The 20757-nt window shown below is 46.3% G+C and overlaps 2 protein-coding genes and 1 pseudogene across 2 annotated transcripts; all 3 read left to right on the top strand.

Moving 5' to 3' along the window:
- The first annotated feature begins 238 nt into the window (after positions 1–238).
- LOC102853385 lies at positions 239–797 on the top strand (annotated as a pseudogene).
- An 8999-nt stretch (positions 798–9796) lies between these two features.
- Positions 9797–14713, top strand: GHRH (growth hormone releasing hormone). Its single transcript, XM_006881509.1, has 4 exons — positions 9797–9876; positions 10145–10249; positions 12538–12657; positions 14695–14713. Exons 1-4 carry the CDS (start codon positions 9797–9799, stop codon positions 14711–14713), a joined length of 324 nt encoding a protein of 107 aa, XP_006881571.1.
- Positions 14714–16560: 1847 nt separating this feature from the next.
- Positions 16561–17079, top strand: LOC102852556 (translationally-controlled tumor protein-like). Its single transcript, XM_006881508.1, has one exon. The coding sequence runs from the start codon at positions 16561–16563 to the stop codon at positions 17077–17079; it is 519 nt and encodes a 172-aa protein (XP_006881570.1).
- Positions 17080–20757: the final 3678 nt, after the last annotated feature.

Below are 20757 nucleotides of genomic sequence, written 5' to 3'. Positions count from 1 at the left end.
TTCCTCCATAGGTTTGAGACTCTACTGCAAACATAGCTTGTCACTCCAAATGCCTCCAAGCTCTCCTCTGATCACCCCAGCTTGTGTCCAGGGCTTGACTCTAAAAAATAAAAAAAAAAAAGAGGATGGAGGGAGGGGGCGAGCAAGTGTACAACAGTGAAAAATAAAATACTGGCACCCACTGCCCTGCAGTTGCTGTGGTCGTGTCTTCTGAGTAGTGTTGTCTTCTGCCGACCAGATGGCCTCCCAGAACCACGACCCAGCTGCAGCCAGCGTTGTTGCAGCCCAAAAAGGGGTTTAGCCTAGCCAGGGTGCTGCCAGGGGAGGGGAGGCTCTGGGGGCTCCATGGGCAAGAGGTTATAGCAGGAGCTAATGACCCTCATGATGCCTGGCAAGTAAGGGGTTTCTGCTTTTCCTGAATCTGACAACCTTCTAAAATGGGTAGGGACCATCTGTGGAGCAGCTGGCATCGTAAAAGAAGACCTGAGGTATAAGTTCTCCCTAGAGTTCCCTGGTGGCTACCCTTACAGCGTACCCACAGTGTAGTTCCTCACTCCCTGCTACCATCCCAACGTGGACACTCAGGGTAACATGTGCTTAGACATCCTGAAAGACAAGTGGTCTGCTCTGTATGATGTCAGAACCATCCTCCTCTCCATCCAAAGCCTGCTAGGAGAACACAACATAGACAGCCCTTTGAACACACGCAAGCAGCTGAACTCTGGAAAACTCCCACTGCCTTTAAGAAGTACCTACAGGAAACCTACCTGAAGCAAGTCGCCAGCCAAGAGCCCTGACTGGGTCTGTCCTTGGGTTGTGTCATCTTTTTTCCTTAGTTGATCTGTCCTCAGTTTCTAAGACTCTGTTTCTGAAGCTGTGGCATCCTTTCTGTTTTATTTATTCTTTTAAATTAAGCCTCTGTTTGAAAAGAATAAATGAAACAGAAAGGAGCTTATACCTCAGGTCTTCTTTTACGATGCCAGCTGCTCCACAGATGGTCCCTACCCATTTTCAAAGGTTGTCAGATTCAGGAAAAGCAGAAACCCCTTACTTGCCAGGCATCATGAGGGTCATGGGAGAAAAATGAGTAATCTCCTCCCTTGCGATTTACAGTCTAAGAAAACCCACCAGAGGGTCAGCTATAAGTTCCGACTCAATGGCAATGAGTTTAATAGAATATTACCCAGGAGTCAAAAGGAACAAGCTATTGAATGCATGGACTAACATGCATGAGTCTCAAAAGTATGTTGAGGGAAAGAAGCTGGCGAGTATGTGCTGTGTATTTCCATCTATGTGAGCACTCTAGATCAAGAAGGAAAAACTCTAGAGACCAAAAGCAGTGGTAAAGACAGTAGTAGAGACAGAAGACAGTGGGTGCCTGGGCCTGGAAGTGGGAATGGTTCTTGATGGCAAATGGGTCAAGAGGATTTTTTGCACAATGGAAGTGTTCTGAAATAAGATCGTGATGATGGGTGAATAACTATAAACTTAAGAAAATATATTCACTAACGACTTAAAACAGATGAGTTCAACAGTAAATGAATTATGCTTCAAGTTAAATTTAAAACAATAAAACAGCGGGTGAGGCCAAGGGAAGGCCCTGGGAGAACATTAACTTGGTGTGTGGGCCATGGAATTTGGAAGTCAGAGGTCATTGATGGGGACATTGGCCCTTGTAAGACAAACCCTATGCCAAATCTATGCTCTGTGCACAGTGCATCTGATTTTCACCCAACGGCTTCATGAGTTGAGTCCTAGCACTTGACCACAGTCTCATCTTACTTGGATTCACAATCAACGTCCTTGGTAACCAGCAGTCAAAAAAAAAAAAAAATCAAAAGATGTGTTGCATTGGGAAAGGCTGCAGTCAAGGACCTCTCCAAAATACTTAGGAGTAAAGATATCATTTTAAAGACTAAGGAGCGCCTGATTCAGGTGATAGTCTTTTCAATCACTTGTTATGCATCTGAGAGCTGGACATTGAATAAGGATGACAGAAGAAGAATTGATGCTTCTGAGTTGTGGTGTTGGAGAAAAGCACTGAATATCCCATGGACAGCCAAAAAGAATAAACATCCATGTCTTGGATAAAGTGTGTCTGGAGTGCTCCACAGAAGCAAGAATGATGAAGTTTTGTCTCACATACTTTTGTTGTTAGGAGGGGCTAGTCCTTGGAAAGCGATATCATGCTTGGAAAGAGGGAGGATGGTCAAAGGAGAGGAAGACCCTCAAACGAGATGAGTTGGCAGTGACTACAGCTATGGGCTCAAAAATAAGGAAGATAGCACAGAATAGGACAGGCCCAGATCTGTTGCTTATAGGGTCGCTTGACTTGACAGTACCTAGCAACAACTCTTAGTCAGCAGATGAAGTATCTGATATCAGACACAAAGTCCTCTGCTTAAGTCCCAGTGCAGAGCACCCACTGGGGCTGAATTCTGCTCCCAGTGGCTTCTCCACCCAATGCTGGACTCAGTGTCCAGCTCTACGTGATCCCCCCCAAACACATTCTCTGGGGTGACCTCACACCCTCCTGACTGTGCAAAGACCCATTTCCTTTGGGATTCCCAACTGCTCCATCTGTCACCTGCAGCCTTGACCCATCATCTGTCTCCAAATCTCTGGAGAGTTGGTTTGACTTGACCCTTCATCCCTACGACAGCAGGATGACGTGACACTCTGCCCCTGCTTCTCGGTAGGACATCCCACGCTTGCTCTCTTCCACTTCACTCCACACAAGCTAAGCACAATCATAAACTGTCACTGCCAGCAAGGTCCTTAGAAATTTCTGATAATTTTAGTGTCATTTCAGTGTTTCAAGTGGCTAGCAAGGGAGGAGGGTCTGTGCTCCTCATTCTTCCACCAACTATATATTAGCCCCGTTTTGAAAATCTGTTTTATATTCTGCCCTTGTACAGAAGATTTCTGAAGCAAAGATTATGCTGCTTCTTAAAACGTTTGAAAGCTGTTGCTCTGTGCTAACTCTTGAGTTTCTAGGTGAAGAAGTTGAGGCCTGGCAGAGGCCAGTCCCTTGCTGAGGGTCACTAACATGATCGACAGGCCCAGAGAGGCAGCCAGTCGCTGAACTCATGGCTTAGAGCTCTTTTCACTCCTCCAGACTACTGTTGGAGAAACCAGGGCGTCGATCTATCTGCCCCAACAGACTTTCATGTATTCTTGGATGATTCTTTAGCTAGAGGACAGAAAGAACTCCACAGTTCTCCCCAGTGTCCCTACCTCCTTCACATGCCTTAAAGGCAACAGCCGTGCTGGGCTGTTTCTTGGTTCATCATCATGGTGGATGCTCCTCAGGCGAGCTGCCTTACCCGGCCTGTGACCGAGGCAAGTGCAAATGAAACAGGCAATCTTGATAATTGAACAACAAGGGAGGTAGCAAACAACTTCCCTTACAAAGGAGGGAAAAAGAAGAGTGGGGGAAACCCATAAACAAACAACTAAAAAATCAATGTTTTTCTATCCTGAAGTGAAATAAAGTTACAGCCAGACAACACAAAATTAGATGAACTTTTTAAAAGGCACATGTAGCTCAGGGTGGAGACGAATCCTTAGTGCTTCATTGTTGGGATTACCCTGATGAGTAGAAGGGCAGTTTTCTTTTTCTCTATTTCTCCCAGAATAATAATGCAACTTTCATCCTCCTCAAAGACAAAAGTGAACCAACGCTCTGTGTGCATCTTAATTTGCAAGAGGGTAAAAACTTCCTTCCCTCATTAGGGTTTTGTCAACGTGATGCTAAAATTGGCCCCTTGGTGGACTTGTAGGTAATTGATTCTCTGACGCTGACAACACTTAGGAAAATGAAGGTATAAATGATGGGAGTGTCAGGCAGCTGCTGGAGCCGGCATCCAGCAGAGGGACCAGAGGAACGCCTCATCTCAGAGGGACCAGAGGAACGCCTCATCTCAGAGGGACCAGAGGTACGCCTCATCTCAGAGGGAGACCCACTGTGTCCAAGGTGAGAAAGGGTTGCCCTGGGACTTGGGCTGGATGGGGACAATAAAAGTTGACCTTCTCACCAACTCAGAGACACCAAGCCACGAGGCCTCACACCATCCTGTTTGCCCGTGGATTGGAGAGTGCACTCGGACCCCTCTCTGGACAAAACGACCCCTTCTGAGAGGCTCTGGCACCTGATTTTCAGTGATTGGTGCTATTTTGGGGTTGTCTTGGATGCTGTGACACCTTAATCCATGCAGAAGTGGCAGGTGGGCACGTTCCAAATATTCTTTGGAGGCAAGGGAGGTGTCAATGCATCTTTGAGGCTGTGCAGGCTGGCTTCTGGGACCTTGATTCGACTGTTGATGGCGAGGTCCCGCCACGGATCAGAGGGGAGCCAAGTGGCTGTGCGAATCAATGCTGCTCATTGATTGCTGTGAACCAATTCAACATAATTGCCTGGAAATTGATAACATTTCGCTTTCTTGCTCAAATGCAGCCACATGCCTTCCTCCCGGTTTTAGAGACAATTTCTATCCTGCGAGTCCTCCGTGACCACGCTTCTTGCTCTGGATTTTTATTGTAATGATTCTGATATATTCGTGTCCATGACCATAAGGAGCCTTAAACCCACTGTGGAGAGAGGTGGGGGGGGGCCACTCTTTCACCTGACAGGATGCTTCCTCCATGAGCACTTAGATTTCCTTTGATTTCGAGTGTTCTTGGGGAAACAATTAATAAACTGCATCATGAAACCATTGCCTTTGGTTGATAAGTGCTGTCACGTTAATTCCAATTCATAATAACCCCATGTGATGAAACAGAACTGTCTCCACAGAACGGGGAGCAGAGGGCCAGGTCTATTTCCTCCTGAGCCACTGGGTGGATTAGAACTACCAACCTTTCAGCTAGCAGCTAAGAGCTTGGCAGGTGTGTTGCCAGGGCTCTTCGCTCTTTGTCCTTGCTTTACAGCCACCAGGGCTTTCCATAGTATTGCATTAGAGGCACAAACTGCAAAGCAGAATATCGAGGAAATGTTCAAGTTTTGCTCCCCTCCAGGTGTTCCAAAGTGGCCTTGCTTTCTTTGGCACTTGAGATCCGACCTCTGTCTTTAGTGGGATGGCCAGATTGGCAGAATTCTCAGTGCGTTCTTGGCAGAAATGCTGGCAAAAATGTGCCAAAGAATGTCGAGGAATTGCCCATTCATTCTGTAGCCAGACAACCCCACACGTTGTCTGACCACGGAACCTGTTTGGAGCATAGCTGAAAGAGAATGGATCTTCCTAATGAGAGAGAGATAACGAAACTCTGAAATGCCTGCAGGTCATCAAGGGGGCCTTGGGGATGCCGCTGGGTTCCTGTTACATGTCAGAAGTAGATTCCAGCTTCTTAGAAGGGCCGTGTGGGATGTGTCTGTCAACAGCCATCTGTTGCCCACATGCCTATCTTAACTCCAGTCTTAAACGGGATCATACTGGCGGCTTCTCATCTTTGACAGTGGAATTTTGCAACTGTGTGGATTCTGTTCTCAAAACCCATCCGGGTAGCTGGACCCGTCCCTGGGGCACGCTGTTTAGGATGCCTGTTGTGTCTCTTGCCGACCCAGAACAGTACAAGTAGCCTCCCTTCGAGCAAGCATAGTGTCGTCATACTTACTGGGATCTGCTCCCCAAATTATGCCCCCTTTCCAGGTATTTTCAGCTCCCCAAAAGCACCGTGTTGCAGGGAAACACCAATTAAGGAAGCATCTCTGTGTACTGTTTTTCTTCCCTAAAATCCCAGTGACGCAGAGCAAAAGCTTGGTGTTTTCTCAGAGCTGTCTCCCACATGCAGGTGACAAACTCGGAGGTGCTCCCTGAATGGGGAGTTACTGTACCAGGGAGGCTGCAGCATGCAGCAGGAGCGAACCTGCCAGCCAGGGAATGAAATACCCACTTTGAAGTGCCCACTCTGAAACTAATTTGATGCAGGGCCATGGAATAGGCTCCTCTCCTCCCTGGACTAATTTTCTTGGCTATAAAACTGGAGACTGGTAAAAGTCTGTTCCAGAAAGTGTGAGAGTGAGGATAGGTAGCACAGATCAGAAGGCACAGGGTCTAGAAACAATTTGAGATGCTGGAGGATCAGGAGGTGAGACAGAGAGAAGTCAGGCTAAGGAGGGTTTGCCTTTGTTCTGGAAGGAGAAGGGAACCCAGGGCTTCTAGGAAGGGCCTTGTTGGTAGGTGCTGTCAAGTCAGAACCAACTCTTAATTGACTCTTCAGTGGCTTTTCAGAGGTTGTAAATCATACGAGAAGAGATTGACTATCTTTATCCTGCAGAGCTGGTGGATTTGAACCACCTACTTTTTGTGTTAGCAACTCAACCCCTTTGCCCTCTAGGCCACCAGAGCTCCCTAGTAAGGGCCTGGATGTGCTCAAATCTTCACAAAATCAGCAGCAAAGAAGACAAGCAATTGAGGCTGCAACTGAGAGACTGAAAAGGACTGGGTTTTGGAGTTCTTTGTCAAGGGCCTTTCTTTGCTCCTGGAGAGCTCCCTGATTATGCAATTCACTACCGAAGTACAGCTTGGCCAAGGCTGGGAGGGGAGAGCCAGATGTGACATGATGAGATGTGTAGGATGGCAGAATATGGAACTTTCTTGGTCTGAGGAGCAAAAACTCGAGTCAGATGTACAGTTTTCCTGAAGGGAGCCTTGCGTGGATGAAGGTGGAGACTAAAGAGACAGCCCTGGGTGGGTGGTGAGACGGTATCAGGTTTCTGTCTTTTCTCTTGTTTTAGTTCTATCATAGTGGAAGCTGAGCCCTGGTAGCACACTGGTTAAGCGCTGATCTGCTAACTGAACAGTTGGCAATTCAAATGCACCAGCCATTGTGAGGGAGAAAAATCCTGGCATTTCCTTCCGTAAAGTCTCCATTCTAGGAAAGCCTCTGTCATACACTGTCATAGAGGGTCTCTGTGAGCTCCAATTGTCTTGAAGGCACACAGTAATATCAACAGCAAGTATTGTAGGGCAAAGGGATTTGGGCTTACCAGGAGAGGGCAAAGATCTAACAATGACAAGAGCAACCTGGAAAGAACAGGCTGGCTTAGGGGGAGTGAGCATTACTCACTGGCAGCAAAAGTAGGGAAGGAGCTGAAGGTTGCCAGTGTGTATGGGGGAAGGGCACATTGGAAAGGGGCTGATGACTGAGGCCTGGGTGGCTGCTCCCCCCAGCTGTGGAGGTACAGGGCTCTCAATCTCAGGAATGGGGGGTACCTTCTCTGGGGTCTACGGGGAGGTGAGAGATATCCTGAGTGTACAAGTGGTGGGTCCTGCCCGTCCAGCTCCTAGTCTGCAGAATCAGTTCTTCAGCAGCCCAGAGAGGAAGGAGGAAATGGAGTGATGCAGGGTAATCATGGGAAAACAGGGGTCCTGCTCCTTTCCGGGGCTGGTTGGGCTTCTGGATGGCCCTGCCCACTGAGGACTATATTCTGCTGAGCGAAGGGGGATCTAGGAGAAACCCAGCTCCCGGAGTGGCTTCTGTCCCTGTGGCTAGCCACACTGTCGGGTCTGGGTTGGCAGTGGGGGCCTCCAGCACTGACCCTAGCTGAAGCAGGTCCTTCACTGCATCCCTTAATTGCAAAGCCCCAATTAAGGGTAATTACAAGATCTATGAGATGATTCAGCCACGCTGGCTCCCCAGGCTGTCTTCCAGAACTCAAACTCCTCTGGAAAAGATGTCTAATTGTCTGGAGCAAGATTTACAGCCTTCCTCCCTACACTCCAACTCCACACAAGACAGAACACAGAGGAGCCTGCCGGCAGATGGGGCTCTCCTGCTGGATAATCTCACCCAAGGGGTATTGAGACGTTCCTCTGTCTCACCCACTCCGTGCAACTCATGACATCTAATCTTTACCTGGACCCTGCAGCTGTCTCCATTTAAAGACGGGGAAACGGAGGCCCCAAAAGGAGAAGCCACTTGTCCTGCAACACACAGTAGGTAACGGTACAGCCTGGACTTGAACTCAGAGTTGTCTGCCTAAAAGCCTGAGCTGTTCCTCCTGCTCCCTACTGCCACCCTGGGTGGGGTCCCTGAGTGGGGGTACATAAAGAGAGGGACTGCTTCCCCTTCTGTCAACAGCTCAGGCCCAAATCCCATCAATACAGGCTGAGAGCATAGGCATTTTTGCCACTATTGTTCATTGTCCTTTTGCTGTGTGTTTAATTGATGTCTGCTCCATTGTGAAGGAGAGCAGGATCCGCTTCAGGAAGACAGAGCTGAGAGTTCTGGTGTCAGGAGTAGGGGTCCCAGAAAGAAGCCTTCTTAGAGGAGGTGTTATCAGAACTGAGCCACAAAAGATGAGGTGCCTGTGTCAGAGGAAGCTATCCCAGGCAGAGGGAACAGCCACAAATACAGAGGAAGAAAACTGCAGGAGCCACAGAGAAGCAAGTGCAGAGCAGGCTTCCACCCCGGTGTGTGCTTCTGCCTTTCCGCTGGGCTGAGCAGGAGGACACAGAACCCTCCCTGTCCTTAGGATCATCAAACTCGATCTGCATCTTGAGGTGCCTCAATTTGCCTTCTAAGTATTGGCAATAAGCCTGCTTATCCAGAAAGCTGAGGTCCGTTTGCTTTTTCTTTTATTTTTTATTATTGTGTGTGTGTGTGTGTACCGTCAAATCAGATCTCACTGGTACAGGAGGAGATTGCCCCTCCTTCTCCAGCAGAGCATCTGGTGGATTCGAACCATGTACCTCTGGGATTGCAGTGCAGCTTCTTGCCGCTAGGCCACCATTTGCTTTTTTTTTTCAGATTCCCTCCAGACTTGAGCGGTGACACAGGCCTCCTCTGGCTGTGGGATAGAGGCAGCGAGCTCCGCAGGGTCTGAAGTTGCTGAAGCCATCTCACTTCCAAGAGCTCAGAGTACTGGTCCTGAAACACAGCCGAGTAGCAACTCCGCTTGTGCACGCAGGCCCCTGACGCTCTACGTCCAAGAACTCGGCTCCGTCTTCCTACTCACTGGTGGGTATTTAAGCTCATAGCCGGGTAGTTGGGCAGCAGTGCCTCAGCATACATTCCCCAGAGGTGGCTCCAATAGGCTTCTTTGTTCTCAAGAGAGTCTGGGGACCCAGCTCAACCTCAAGTATAATCTTCTTGTGTCCAGCTCGGTGGGCTCTGGGCTGCGGTTGGTGCAGACTGTGTGACAGGCTGGCTTCCAGGTCTCAGGGGTTTCTTTGCTGCAGATGCAGGGGCTCAGGGCCAGGAGGGTGGAACTGGGGGTTCCCCTAGGAGCCACAAGTTTGGGGCATCTCTCTCGTGGACATTAGTCTCTGAGCCTATCACCTCTCAGGAGTCCTTAGGGTGGTGGGTGTGTCCTGTGAGTGGTGTTATGGCCTGGGGGGGTGGGGTGGTCGGCAGGCAGCCTGTCCCTGGGTCCGGGTCTCCAAAACTAGGTTGGCTTCCGGAGAGAGTCCCTGGCTGCTCCAGTTGTACATTGTCTGGAGGTGCCCCAGGGCTGTCAGGGTGACTCTGCAGGACGTGATGGACATGGTCTGTCTATCATTCATTTTCTGAGCAACTACAGAAGGCCCTCGGGGGAGCTTTCTCAAGCTCATTTTATAGATGGGGAAGATGATGTCAGAGTTTATGGCTGGCAGATCCAGAATTTGAAGTCTGTCTCACAGATTCGGGGTTATTCGTCTGTTTGGGGTTCTCCCCACCATTCCACAGCCTCCAATTGACAAATATCAAGGCTTGTCACGGAGTCAAGGCCCCAATTCACAGAGGTCACCCCTGCGGCTGTGGGTCTCCTGAACCTCCCTCCCGTCTCTTTCTAGGTGCCACCCGGGGGTGAAGGATGCTGCTCTGCGTGTTCCTCCTTGTGATCCTAACCCTCAGCAGTGGTTCCCACTTCTCTCCACCCACCCTGCCCCTCAGGTAAGCAGCTTTGCCAAAAGAGTCCAAGTTCTTGGTGGCCCCCAGGCTATCCCTGCCACAAGGGCTGAAGGTGCAAAACCAAGCCATCAACTGGTCCCCAGAAATTCCCCTACTGCCCATCTCCAGAAAGGGAGGATGTGGAGCTCCAGGGGGCTGAGCCTCTCTGGGGGTGAGCGGACAGAGGGGAACAAAGAAAGGGTGACTGCAGCTCCCATCATGCCCTTGCCTGGCCCCAGTTACCCACTCTCTGGTTCTCCCTTTGCTCCAGGGCAAGGAGGTATGCAGAAGCCATCTTCAGCAACAGCTACCGGAGAGTGCTGGCCCAGCTGTCTGCCCGCCAGCTCCTCCTGGACATCATGAACGGGCAGCAGGGGTAAGCTTTTGTCTAGTGCTTTCGTCCACACTCAGCTGAGAGGCTCTAACACCAGAGGGTAGGGACCGTGTTTTATCCATTCCCCTGTACAAACTCAGCAAAACCAAATCCACTGCTGTCAGGTCAATCCTAACTCATAGTGCCCCTAGAGGACAGAGTAGGACTAGCACCATCAGTTTCCAGGGTTGTAAATGGCTACATGACTTCTCATCTTCTCACTATGTCTTTCTCCTGGGGAGTAACCAGTGGGTTTGAAGTGCCATCCGTTTGATTGGCAGCCAGTAGCTTAACCACTGGGCAACTAGGGCTTCCTTCTTCCTTTGGATAGCATCTATTATGCCTGTCATTTCAATATCCCAGAAGGGTATCAATGTCAAACCTCAGCTTCCTTCCATCAAATGCTCGCTACTTTGTCCAAGAGCTCCGGTGGCCTGCTGGGTAACGAGTTGTGCTGCCAATGCAAAGGTATGAGGTTCGAAAACAGGCAGCCTCCTCCTGTATAATTTACAGCCCCTGAAATTCCACTAGAGAGTCAGCTCTGAGTTGGTTCCAACTTGCTTGAATTGGCAATGAGTTTGAGTTTGAAATGGTTTGTATATGTTTCTCCCTATGCTAGTCTCCCATGCTAACACTGTAACGGTAGCTTCTGTTTGATTTTTCATTAGATCGGGACTCCACACCACACTGAGGGGCGCTGCACCGGACCATTTGCATGCATTTGGTACACAGTGAGCTCTTGACAAGTGTTTGCCATTACTTTTCGTTTCTTACCAATCTTTCCAACCATCCTATAAAACAGATTCTCTTACCTTCACTTTGTTGTTGTTGTGGTGGTGGTGGTGGTGTACCATCAAGTCAAAACCTACTCCTAGCTGACCCTCTTCTGGGTTTTCAGAGGCTGTAAATTGCATAGGAGGAGAATGCCCATTCTTCTCCCTTGGAGCAGCCAAGTGATTCAAACCATGTGCCTCTGAGATGGAAAATAACTCTTTACCACTAGGCTACCTGAGGTTAATCACAGCCTAAAGGACACACGACTAAAGAAAGGCAGAGCGAGGGCTCAGTCTAACTCCACAGCCTGTGCTGTGTTTCAGTTTTTCTTTTTGACACAGAAAAAAAATTCAAACTTGGAGAAAAGTTGTGAGGATATAGTACATTGGACTTCTTCACCTGTCTAGTCCTATAATCACAGATTCCTAAAATTTTACCCACTTTCTTACTCTATGGCTATGCCTGTTGTTGTAGGCTGTTTGGTTGGGACAGACCCATAGCTGATCCTCCTGAGAGTTTTCACAGGCACTAAATCGCATGGAAGGAGATTGCCCATCCTTCTCCCAAGGAGCAGCAGGCAATTCAAACTACATGCAGCTCAGTATCTTCCTACTAGGCCACCAAACTCCTTATATCACTATACCTACAGATACATAGAACATACACAAATTAATAATAATAATAAATAACAATAATAATTACTATTATTATTTTGTTGAACCACTTGAGAATAAATTTTGGTCATGATCCTTTACCTATAGTCATTTCCAAGTGGGTCTCTTAAAACCCAGCAATACGATGGCCCCTATTTACAGAACCACAGTGTGGTTAATCACCAGTTATAATCCATACTCAAATTTTACCATTGTCCCAGTTGTCCTTTGTAACAACGGTTTCCCTTTCGGTCCTAGAAGCCATTCCTAACTCACGGGGTGCATTTATTTAGTTGTCATGCCTCCTCAATCTCTTTTAATCTGCGATAGGTCCTCAGTCCTTGGTGACACTGACAGTTTTGCTTAACGAAGGCCAGTTGCGTAGAGGATTGTCCTTAGATGTTGGATTTGTCTGGTGTATCTTCATGGTCAGATTCAGGTTGTGCGTTCAAGGGAGTGACACTGTGTCCTTCTCAGTTCATGATTCCAGGAAGCACCAGATGTCAATTTGGTGACGTTACTTCTGCTCACTTGAGTAATGCGGTGGCTGCCAGTTTTCTCCTTTGTAAAGCTCCAAATATCCCCCTTTGTAATGAACAAACCATCTGAGGGGAGGGATTTGAGAGGAGGGATTTTCAACTGTGTGTCTACTGGTTATGGATGCTGCCTCTCTAAACTTGGTGAATCTGATCTGGCTGGAAGGGTCTGTCTGCACCACAGTGTGTGTGGACATAGACATAGAGATCCCCCCAACTCAGCTTGTCTATATTTTCAGAGGTCTCCCTTTGTCCTGGTCCCTGCCAAGCCTCTCCACAGTTTTACTTAAATAGCATCTTCACAGTTTCTCTTTTTCTAACCAACTAGAGCAAGAAACCAGGAGCAAGAAGCCAAAGTTCGGCTGGGCCGTCAGGTGGAGACCATGTGGACAGATCAAAAGCAGATGGCTCTGGAGAGCATCCTAGTGGCACTGCTGCAAAAGCACAGGTAAATACATGAGAGAGAGAAACAGACAGACAGAGACAGAGACAGTGTGTTTATGGACCTTAGAGGCCTCTCTTGCTTCTCAAAGGCGCTGGCAAGCAAACTGGCAGCAAAGTCCTGTCTTTTACACACACACACACACACACACACACACACACACACACCTATCAAGGACCATCAAGGACTGGACGAAGGGTGCTGGGTTGTGGTAGTGGACGTTGCTGATAATTGCACAGTATGATTGTTATAATTGGTTTCATTGAGTTACCCAAGTGAAAAGTACTAAACTTGACAAATGTCAAATACTGTGTTACCTATATTTTTCCAACAGTTTTTTTGAAAACCAAAAACAGCAATGCTGTCATTCTCTATCTCACTGACCCCCCACCCCATGTCCCAGCAGACGGTGAGAGAGATCAGGAATGAGTTTTTCCTTCCTAGAGATGAGGAAAACTGATCAAAGGGTAACAGCTGGTTTCAGGTCAAAGACAGCCTCCCTGGGCTTCTGGGCACAAGCTCTCCTCTATGGGCGAAGCTTCCTAAGAAACATAACTTTGGAGAGACAGCTGCATTGTAGAGGCTGATTTCAAGCCAAGAACACAGCATGTCCCAACGTGCCTCTGTCAGACGCTTCTGAACACAATTTTAAACAGATGCAACTCTCCATGCACCCCCTCACTTTCTCCTCAGCCTAATTTGACACCAAGAGCCCAGAGATCTCACCAACTACAGTCTTGCAAAGTGGCAGCATGTTGATGGGGACTGTAGGAGGGGCGGGAACCAAGGCTGGCAGAGAGAAGGACATCTGGGCCCCAGCCTGATTCTGCCACTAACAGTGGTGGAGCCATAGACCATCACCCTCCACGTTTCCTCTTCTTTGAATGAAGAGAGTTAGCTCACATCATCACGAATCCTAAAAATGATGTCTTTAGGAAAATGTCTCCCCTGAGCCTCTCAGCCCGTGATCGGGGAACCATTCACTTGTTTTATAGGCTCGTACCAGACACTCGGGGTTAACATGGCCCTGAAGAGGGCAGTCCCAAGAACGCAGGCTTTGTTCCTGTAGGTAAAAATCCAGACGCGCCTCCCCCAGAGTCACTGGAGACTTAGATGCTGCAACAGCCAATATTCACCTTCTGTCTCAACTGTTAGAAATATCAAGAGTTTCTGTGGGGCTGAGAGAATCCAAAAGAAGAATGAGCCTTTACACCTTTCTAGCATAGAAACCAGCCCATTCCACTTGATTCCAGTTCATGGCAAACCCACGTGAACTCCATAAGAAGTTGTTTGGTCATCAGGCCTTTCTTTTGAAGAGTCTTAGGGGTGGGGAGTAGACTTGAACCTTCCACCTTTCAGTAGCAGCCAACGGTGTTAACTATATATGCACTAATTCAGACCCAACTTCAACTCACTACCGCCAAACTGACTCACAGCTGGCCCTCTAGTGACTAAAGCTATAAATAATTTTTAGATGTTATAAATCACATGAGAGGAGGTTCAAACCTCCCACCTTTTACACTAGGCACCAGAGCATCTCAGGCTAGGGGAGTGAATTTCTTAGGGCCCTTACACCACGTTCTCCATGTATCAGCCCTGTAAAGCAACAGAGGCTCCAATTTACCGTCCTTCATTCTTCAGTGACTGCTTTGTACCAGGCTCTGGGCTGGGGGTTGAAGCGGTGAAAGGACAGTGGGGATCCCTGCTCACCTGGAATTCAGAACACGACGGGAGGCTCTTTCATCGTGAGGAATAGTCAGAGATGCAAAGTGTGCTGTGGTCACGTGTCCTGGGAAGATCCTGACGCTGCGTGAAGATTAATGGCTGCTGCTTTGAGGGGCAATGACCCAGAGTGTCAGAGGGAACAAGGTAGCAGAGCTGGGCTTGAGGCTGTGGTACTCTTCCCTCCACTCACCCTGCCTCTTTTGAACCCTTAACACCCAGCTCCCAACACTGAGGTACTGTTACACCGGGGCTTGGCACTCCTGCCCCAACTTACCCTTCATTAAGCCTCCAGATCGAACTTTTTCTTTCTTCCTGCAGCAGGAATTCCCAAGGATGAAGAGTCTGCCTATGCTTTCTGCTGCCTGCAGCCAAACTGCAGCTGAATCCGGTTAATCCTATTAATTCCTGACCTACTTTTCCCTTGTAAATACAATAAAAGCCTCCCTCCCCATCCTGGTCTGTATTTCAATTTTCTTTTATCTTCCGCCTAATTTTCTCACATGGGTTTTACACAGTCATATTTCCCGAAGTGATGCGCAAAAAGCGTCATTAAAAAAACAGCTAAAATTTAAAAGTGCAACAATGAATGAATGGAATTCCAAAATCTCTGTAGATGTTCATTGAAATTAAAAAAAAAAAATATAAAAGAAAGCAAAACAAAAACCAGCGAAAATTTACCACTCAGGGCATTGGCTTCACGTGTGGAATCTCCCACGCCCTTTGCACAGCCTGGAACTCCTCACTGGCAATCCCTGCAATCCTCTTGCATGGAGGAACTGAGGTGTGGAAAAGTTGAGTGAACTGTCTGAGGCCACACACACATGCTCGCAGATGAGAGCTGAGATTCAGACTAGGGTTTCAAATGAACCAGTTCTTTCTGGTTCGCCTCCCTGCTGAGAATTTGCATTTCCACACCAGAAATCATCAATCAGAATCTCCATTTTAACAAGGACCCCGAATGACTCGTATGTACACAGACTGGTCAGCTGGGATCTAGAAGCAAATGAAAAGCTTGTTAAAATGTAAGTTTTGATTTGGTAGATCTGGAGTAGAAATGCAAATTCTTAGCAGGTAGCAGAAACAAAATGAACCAGTTTGAAGCCCCTGATTCAAACTCAGGCAGCATAGTCTAGACAAAGTCTCTTAATCATGCTTGTCTACTTAAAGGCAAAGTTTTGTTTGTCCATAAGCAATAACCATTTTATTCATCTAACAAATCATTCCAGAGCACCTTCTGTGCCAGGCACTGTTCTAGTTGTCCGTGAGCGAGCAAAGGGTCGTGACGACATCTTGGAATATACGTGTATGGGAGACAGAAATGAAATAATAAAAACAAGAAAACACAGAATACATCAGGTGGTTAAAAAGTAAGAGATGTGAATGAATGGATATCCAAAATATCTGTAAATGTTCATTAAAATTAATAAAATAAAATTTAAAAAATATTGGTTTGAATCTCAAAAAAAGTAAGGGATGGAAAGTGCTGGCAGAAGATTATTTTATACATAATGTAAACATGTGCTGTCTAGCAGTACGTGACATTTTAGTAAAAATCCAAATGATGCGAGAGTGAGCCTTGTGAATGAATAACTGGTTGAGGCACGCTGCAGGCAGAGAGAAACCTCAGAGGTCCTGAGACAAGAATAAAGGGAGAAACAAGACCAATGTGGCTGAGGGGGTGGAACGGGGTGGGGGTGGGGGGAAAGAGGCAAAGCAGGAGTGGAAGGCTGGTTGCTGGAGGCCCCTGGAACCCACAGTCAGGAGTCTGGATCCTAGCCACTGAGAAATGGGCACCTCTTCAGAGTTCAAGAAGGGTGGTGTAATCTCAGGGGTGGGTGGTACAGTAGATAGGCTTGGCAGCCATTGGCAGTCAGACATACATTAAAGTCAAGAGACGAGGTTAGACCACTAAGAGAAGACAGAGGACCAAGGATTAACTGAAAATTCAGAGGAAAAATGAACAACAAGCAGCTAGTGATAGAGAGAGAGGGAGCAGCTAGTGAGGTAACAGAAAAACTAAGGGAAGGATGAACCTCAGAAACCAAACTGACGAAGTGTTTTAAGAAGTTTCCCGCTTTACCACCCGCTCCCCCCTCTCCCTGAGCCCTGCTCTTGCTGCAGCGCGCTCGCTCAGAGCTCCGGCTCCGGCTCAGCTAGTGCCGCCGTCGTCTCCTTGTTGCCATCATGATCATCTACCGGGACCTCATCAGCCATGATGAGCTGTTCTCCGACATCTACAAAATCCGGGAGATCGCAGGCGGACTGTGCTTGGAGGTGGAGGGGAAGATGGTCAGTAGGACGGAGGGTAACATTGATGACTCGCTCATTGGTGGAAACGCCTCTGCTGAAGGCACCGATTGTGAAGGAACCGAAACCACAGTAATCACTGGTGTTGACATCGTCATGAACCATCACTTGCAGGAAACCAGCTTCACAAAAGAAGCTTACAAGAAGTACATCAAGGATTACATGAAATCACTCAAAGGCAAACTTGAAGAACAAAAACCAGAAAGAGTAAAACCTTTTATGACGGGGGCTGCAGAACAGATCAAGCACATCCTTGCTAATTTCAAAAACTACCAGTTCTTTATTGGTGAAAACATGAATCCAGATGGCATGGTCGCTCTGCTGGACTACCGTGAGGATGGTGTGACTCCATTCATGATTTTCTTTAAGGATGGTTTAGAAATGGAGAAATGTTAACAAATTTGGCACTTCTTTGGATCCAACACCTGTCATCTGATCTGACTGCTGCTTTTCATCACCACACCAGGACTTCGACAAATGCGACTGAGATACCATCTTGAGCTCTCCATTTTAATTTTGACCTTCATTTATTTGGAGCGGAGGCATTTTTTTTAAAGGGAAAAAATGTCATAGGTTGTCTAAAAATAAAGTGTGTTTAAACTAAAAAAAAAAAAAAAAAAAGAAGTTTCCCAGTGCCAAATGCTGCTGATGAGTGAGGATATTCCAAGAACTGACCGCTGACTAGGTAATGTGGAGATCACTGGTGACTTTGGGAAGAACAAAAAAGGGTTGGGTTGTAAAGGCAAAAATCTGATTTTGTACAAGAGAAAAACAGTGTTAGTGATTTGTCCATTATGGTGGCCACTGGCTACAAGGGGAACCCTGGCAGTATAGTCCTTAGCAAGTACTGTAAGCAACCTTGGCAGTTCAAATCTACCAGCAGCTCTGAGGAAGAGCCACAGACATTCTACTCCCCTGGACGGTTGCTGTGTCTCAGTGTCAGTTGTTTTGTTTTTTACTGCAAGTGCTTATTGAACAATTGAAATGTAACTAGTGTAAACAAAAATGAGTCTGAAGCATAAAACACATGCTGTGGGGAGCTCTGATGCCACGGGCCGGTAAAGAGTTGCTCTTCTGACTCAAAGGCCACACCTCTCTGGTGGTGAAACCCATGACTGTCTTTGAGGGATAACAATAGGCAATCTCCTGCATGCTCAGTTTAAGTGCAAACTCATTGCCATCAAATCAGAAGCAACTCATAGCTGATCCCCCAATGAGTTTTCAGAGGCTGTAACCTGAACCAGTGGAGATCGCCCATCTTTCTCTCAAGGAGCTACTGGTGGGTTCACATCATCTGCCTTAAGGGTGGCAGTGTAACTCCTTAACACTCGGGCCACCGGAGCTCTCTTAGACACCTGATAGAGGGCTATTTATTAGTCAGTTCTGATTTGACAACAACAAATATGAGTATGAAAAAAAGAATGGAAGGTATGTACATTTTATTCAACTTTATTACAAATAGCCAGGATGACCATTCTGGAGCTTCCTCAAAAAAGCTGAACATAGAAATTCCATATGACTCAGCTATTTCACTACTTGGAATATACCCTGAGAATATGAGAACTGAGGTACAAACTGAGATTTGTACACCAATGTTCATAGCAGCATCATCCACCATCGCAAGAGCATGGAAACAGCCTAAATGTCCAACCAAATACAAATGGATTGAGAAATTATGGTACATTCACAAAATGGAACACTATGCAGCAAGTAGGAGCAATGATTTTGTAAATTGTTGCCTAACTTGGGAGGGACTGGAGAGCATTATGCTGAGTGAATGAACTCAGTCCCATAAGGACAAATATTGTATAAAACCCCCATTATTGTAGAATGAGTATAAGGATTCTGGAGGGGTGGGAGAGGGTGGAAGCAGAGGGATGCGGATGTGCAGGGGGAGAGGAGGATCAATCATCGGGTTATACAATTTGATGGGTGGGGGTGTGAGGAAAGTTGAAAGACTTTGTTCGATTTTGTATTAGAATTTTGTAAACAAACTAGTAGAAAAAATAATAGCCAGAAGGTAACCCAAGTGCTCAATCTATTAACAAAAGGCAGTATTTAACAATGTTTTAGAGTGATATCACCAACTCTACTTAAATAAAAACAAATTTATTGAGGGATAGAGATGTCCAGATTGGAGAAACACTGTCACATTATCAGAATAAAAAAGGCCACTCTGCTAGATTGCAAAAAAGTTGCATTTTTAATTTTATTATTTTGTGTGTGTGTACTGTCAAATCGGATCTGACTGGTACAGAAAGAGATTGTCCCTCCTTCTCCAGCACAGCATCTGGTGGATTTGGACTGCGTACCTCTGGGATTGAAGTGCAGCTTTTTGCCACTAGGCCACCAGAGTTCCCCAAAAGTTGTATTTTTAAAGCAGGATTAAAGACTATAAATTTAATAATTGGCTGGAAGATCATGAGGGACATTAAAGGTGGGATACCTAGAAGCAAACTATTGCAGCCATAAATCCATAAATAGGATTATACAGCTGGTCATACGTACAGCCTACGGTGAGCCCAGAATGATAGGCAGAAAAAGTTCTTCTAGTAATTTATTTCTGCTCAATCATATCTATTTCTGGAGGTCCATTGTAAAGATGTAGATAATACTGTATCTCAAGACCTCTGAGGAATAGATTAGATGCATGTGCCAACTAGCTCTAAGAAAAGGAATTATCTCATTGAGATATATGGCCCAAGACAATACCAGAGTTAAAGGGCTGCCACTTGAAAAAAGTGTCCTTTAAAAAGCCAACATGAATTCCAGATGCATGTCAGGATTTTAAAAAAATGTAGTTATGGCTCTACTTTAAGCTCTTTTTATTTACATATGCACCAATTGCCTAAGACTCTAGACTTTCAGACACATGCAATGGGATATTACTCAGTAGTGAAAAGAAATATTATGATACAACATCCTCATTTATAACACTGATAAACTTTGACAATATTAGGAGTGAAAAGTCATACACAAGAGGACACATATTCTATGAATCTCACTTATACAATTCCAGAACACTTAATTATGTTCATGCAAAATCTTTACATAGACCAAGAAGCAGACATTTGAACAGAATGAGGGGATACTGCGTGGTTAAAATCAGAAAAGGGTTGCACCACAGCTGTGTGCTTTCTCTATACCTATTCAATATGTATATTGAGCAAATAATATGAGAAGCTGGACTATATGAATAATGTGAAATTAAGATTCATCAATAAACTGCATTGTAGCTGGCACAGCCTTGCTTGAAAGTGAAGAAAGTTTGAAGCGATTATTGACGATCAAGTCTTCAGTATGGAGTGCATCTCAACAACAAAATTTTTAAATCCTCACAATTGTACCAGTTGGCAACCTCACAACAGATTTAAAAAAAGACTGAGGTTGTCAATGATTTCATTTTACTTAGATCCACCATCAATACCCCTGCTATCAGCAGTCAGAAAATTAAAAGTTTCGTTAGCCAAAATGGCTGTAAAGGACCCCTTTCAAATGCTAAAGAGTGAGGATGTCACTTTAAAGATTAGGGTGTGCCAGACTGTAAGCCAGTTGTTTCGTCTGCTTGTTAAAGTTGGAAAATTAGTAATGAAGACTGAAGAAGAATCTTCAATTTGAATTGCAACGTTGGAGAAAAGTACTGAATATCCCATAGAGTACCCAAAAACCAAACAAATCTGTCTTGGAGGAAGTGTACCCAGGGTGCTCTTCAGAGGCAAGGATGGTGAAACCGTGGGGCATGTAATCAGTAGGCATTAGTTCTTGGAAGAAGCCATTATGCTTGGGAAAGTCGGCCAAAGACCCTCAACGAGATGGACTGACAGTGACTTTAACAATGAGTGGAGCATGGCAGAGATGAGGACAGTGCGGGACAGGACAAAATTTAGATCAAAGAAGTGCTATGAGTCATAAGTAGCTGACTTGAGGGCACCTAACAACACTTCTATAAAACATCTAAAATAGCCAAACGCATAGAGACAAAAGTTTATCTGTGGTTACTAAGGGGGATTGGAGGTAGAGAGTTGGGGAGTTATTCGGAAAGACATACCAAGTTGCTGTTTGAGGTAATGAAAA

The sequence above is a fragment of the Elephantulus edwardii genome, unplaced genomic scaffold, assembly GCF_000299155.1.
Source record: "Elephantulus edwardii isolate Elephantulus edwardi_28Jun2011 unplaced genomic scaffold, EleEdw1.0 scaffold00015, whole genome shotgun sequence".
Taxonomy (NCBI): domain Eukaryota; kingdom Metazoa; phylum Chordata; class Mammalia; order Macroscelidea; family Macroscelididae; genus Elephantulus; species Elephantulus edwardii.
Note: the sequence above shows the minus strand (reverse complement) of the source record. Positions and strands in the feature narration are given on the sequence as shown.

Coding starts and splice junctions, on each gene's coding strand:
- GHRH (XM_006881509.1), top strand. CDS start 9,797: ATGCTGCTCTGCGTGTTCCTCCTTGTGATCCTAACCCTCAGCAGTGGT. Junction 9,877..10,144: donor CCACCCACCCTGCCCCTCAG/GTAAGCAGCTTT, acceptor CCTTTGCTCCAG/GGCAAGGAGGTATGCAGAAG. Junction 10,250..12,537: donor ATCATGAACGGGCAGCAGGG/GTAAGCTTTTGT, acceptor CTAACCAACTAG/AGCAAGAAACCAGGAGCAAG.
- LOC102852556 (XM_006881508.1), top strand. CDS start 16,561: ATGATCATCTACCGGGACCTCATCAGCCATGATGAGCTGTTCTCCGAC.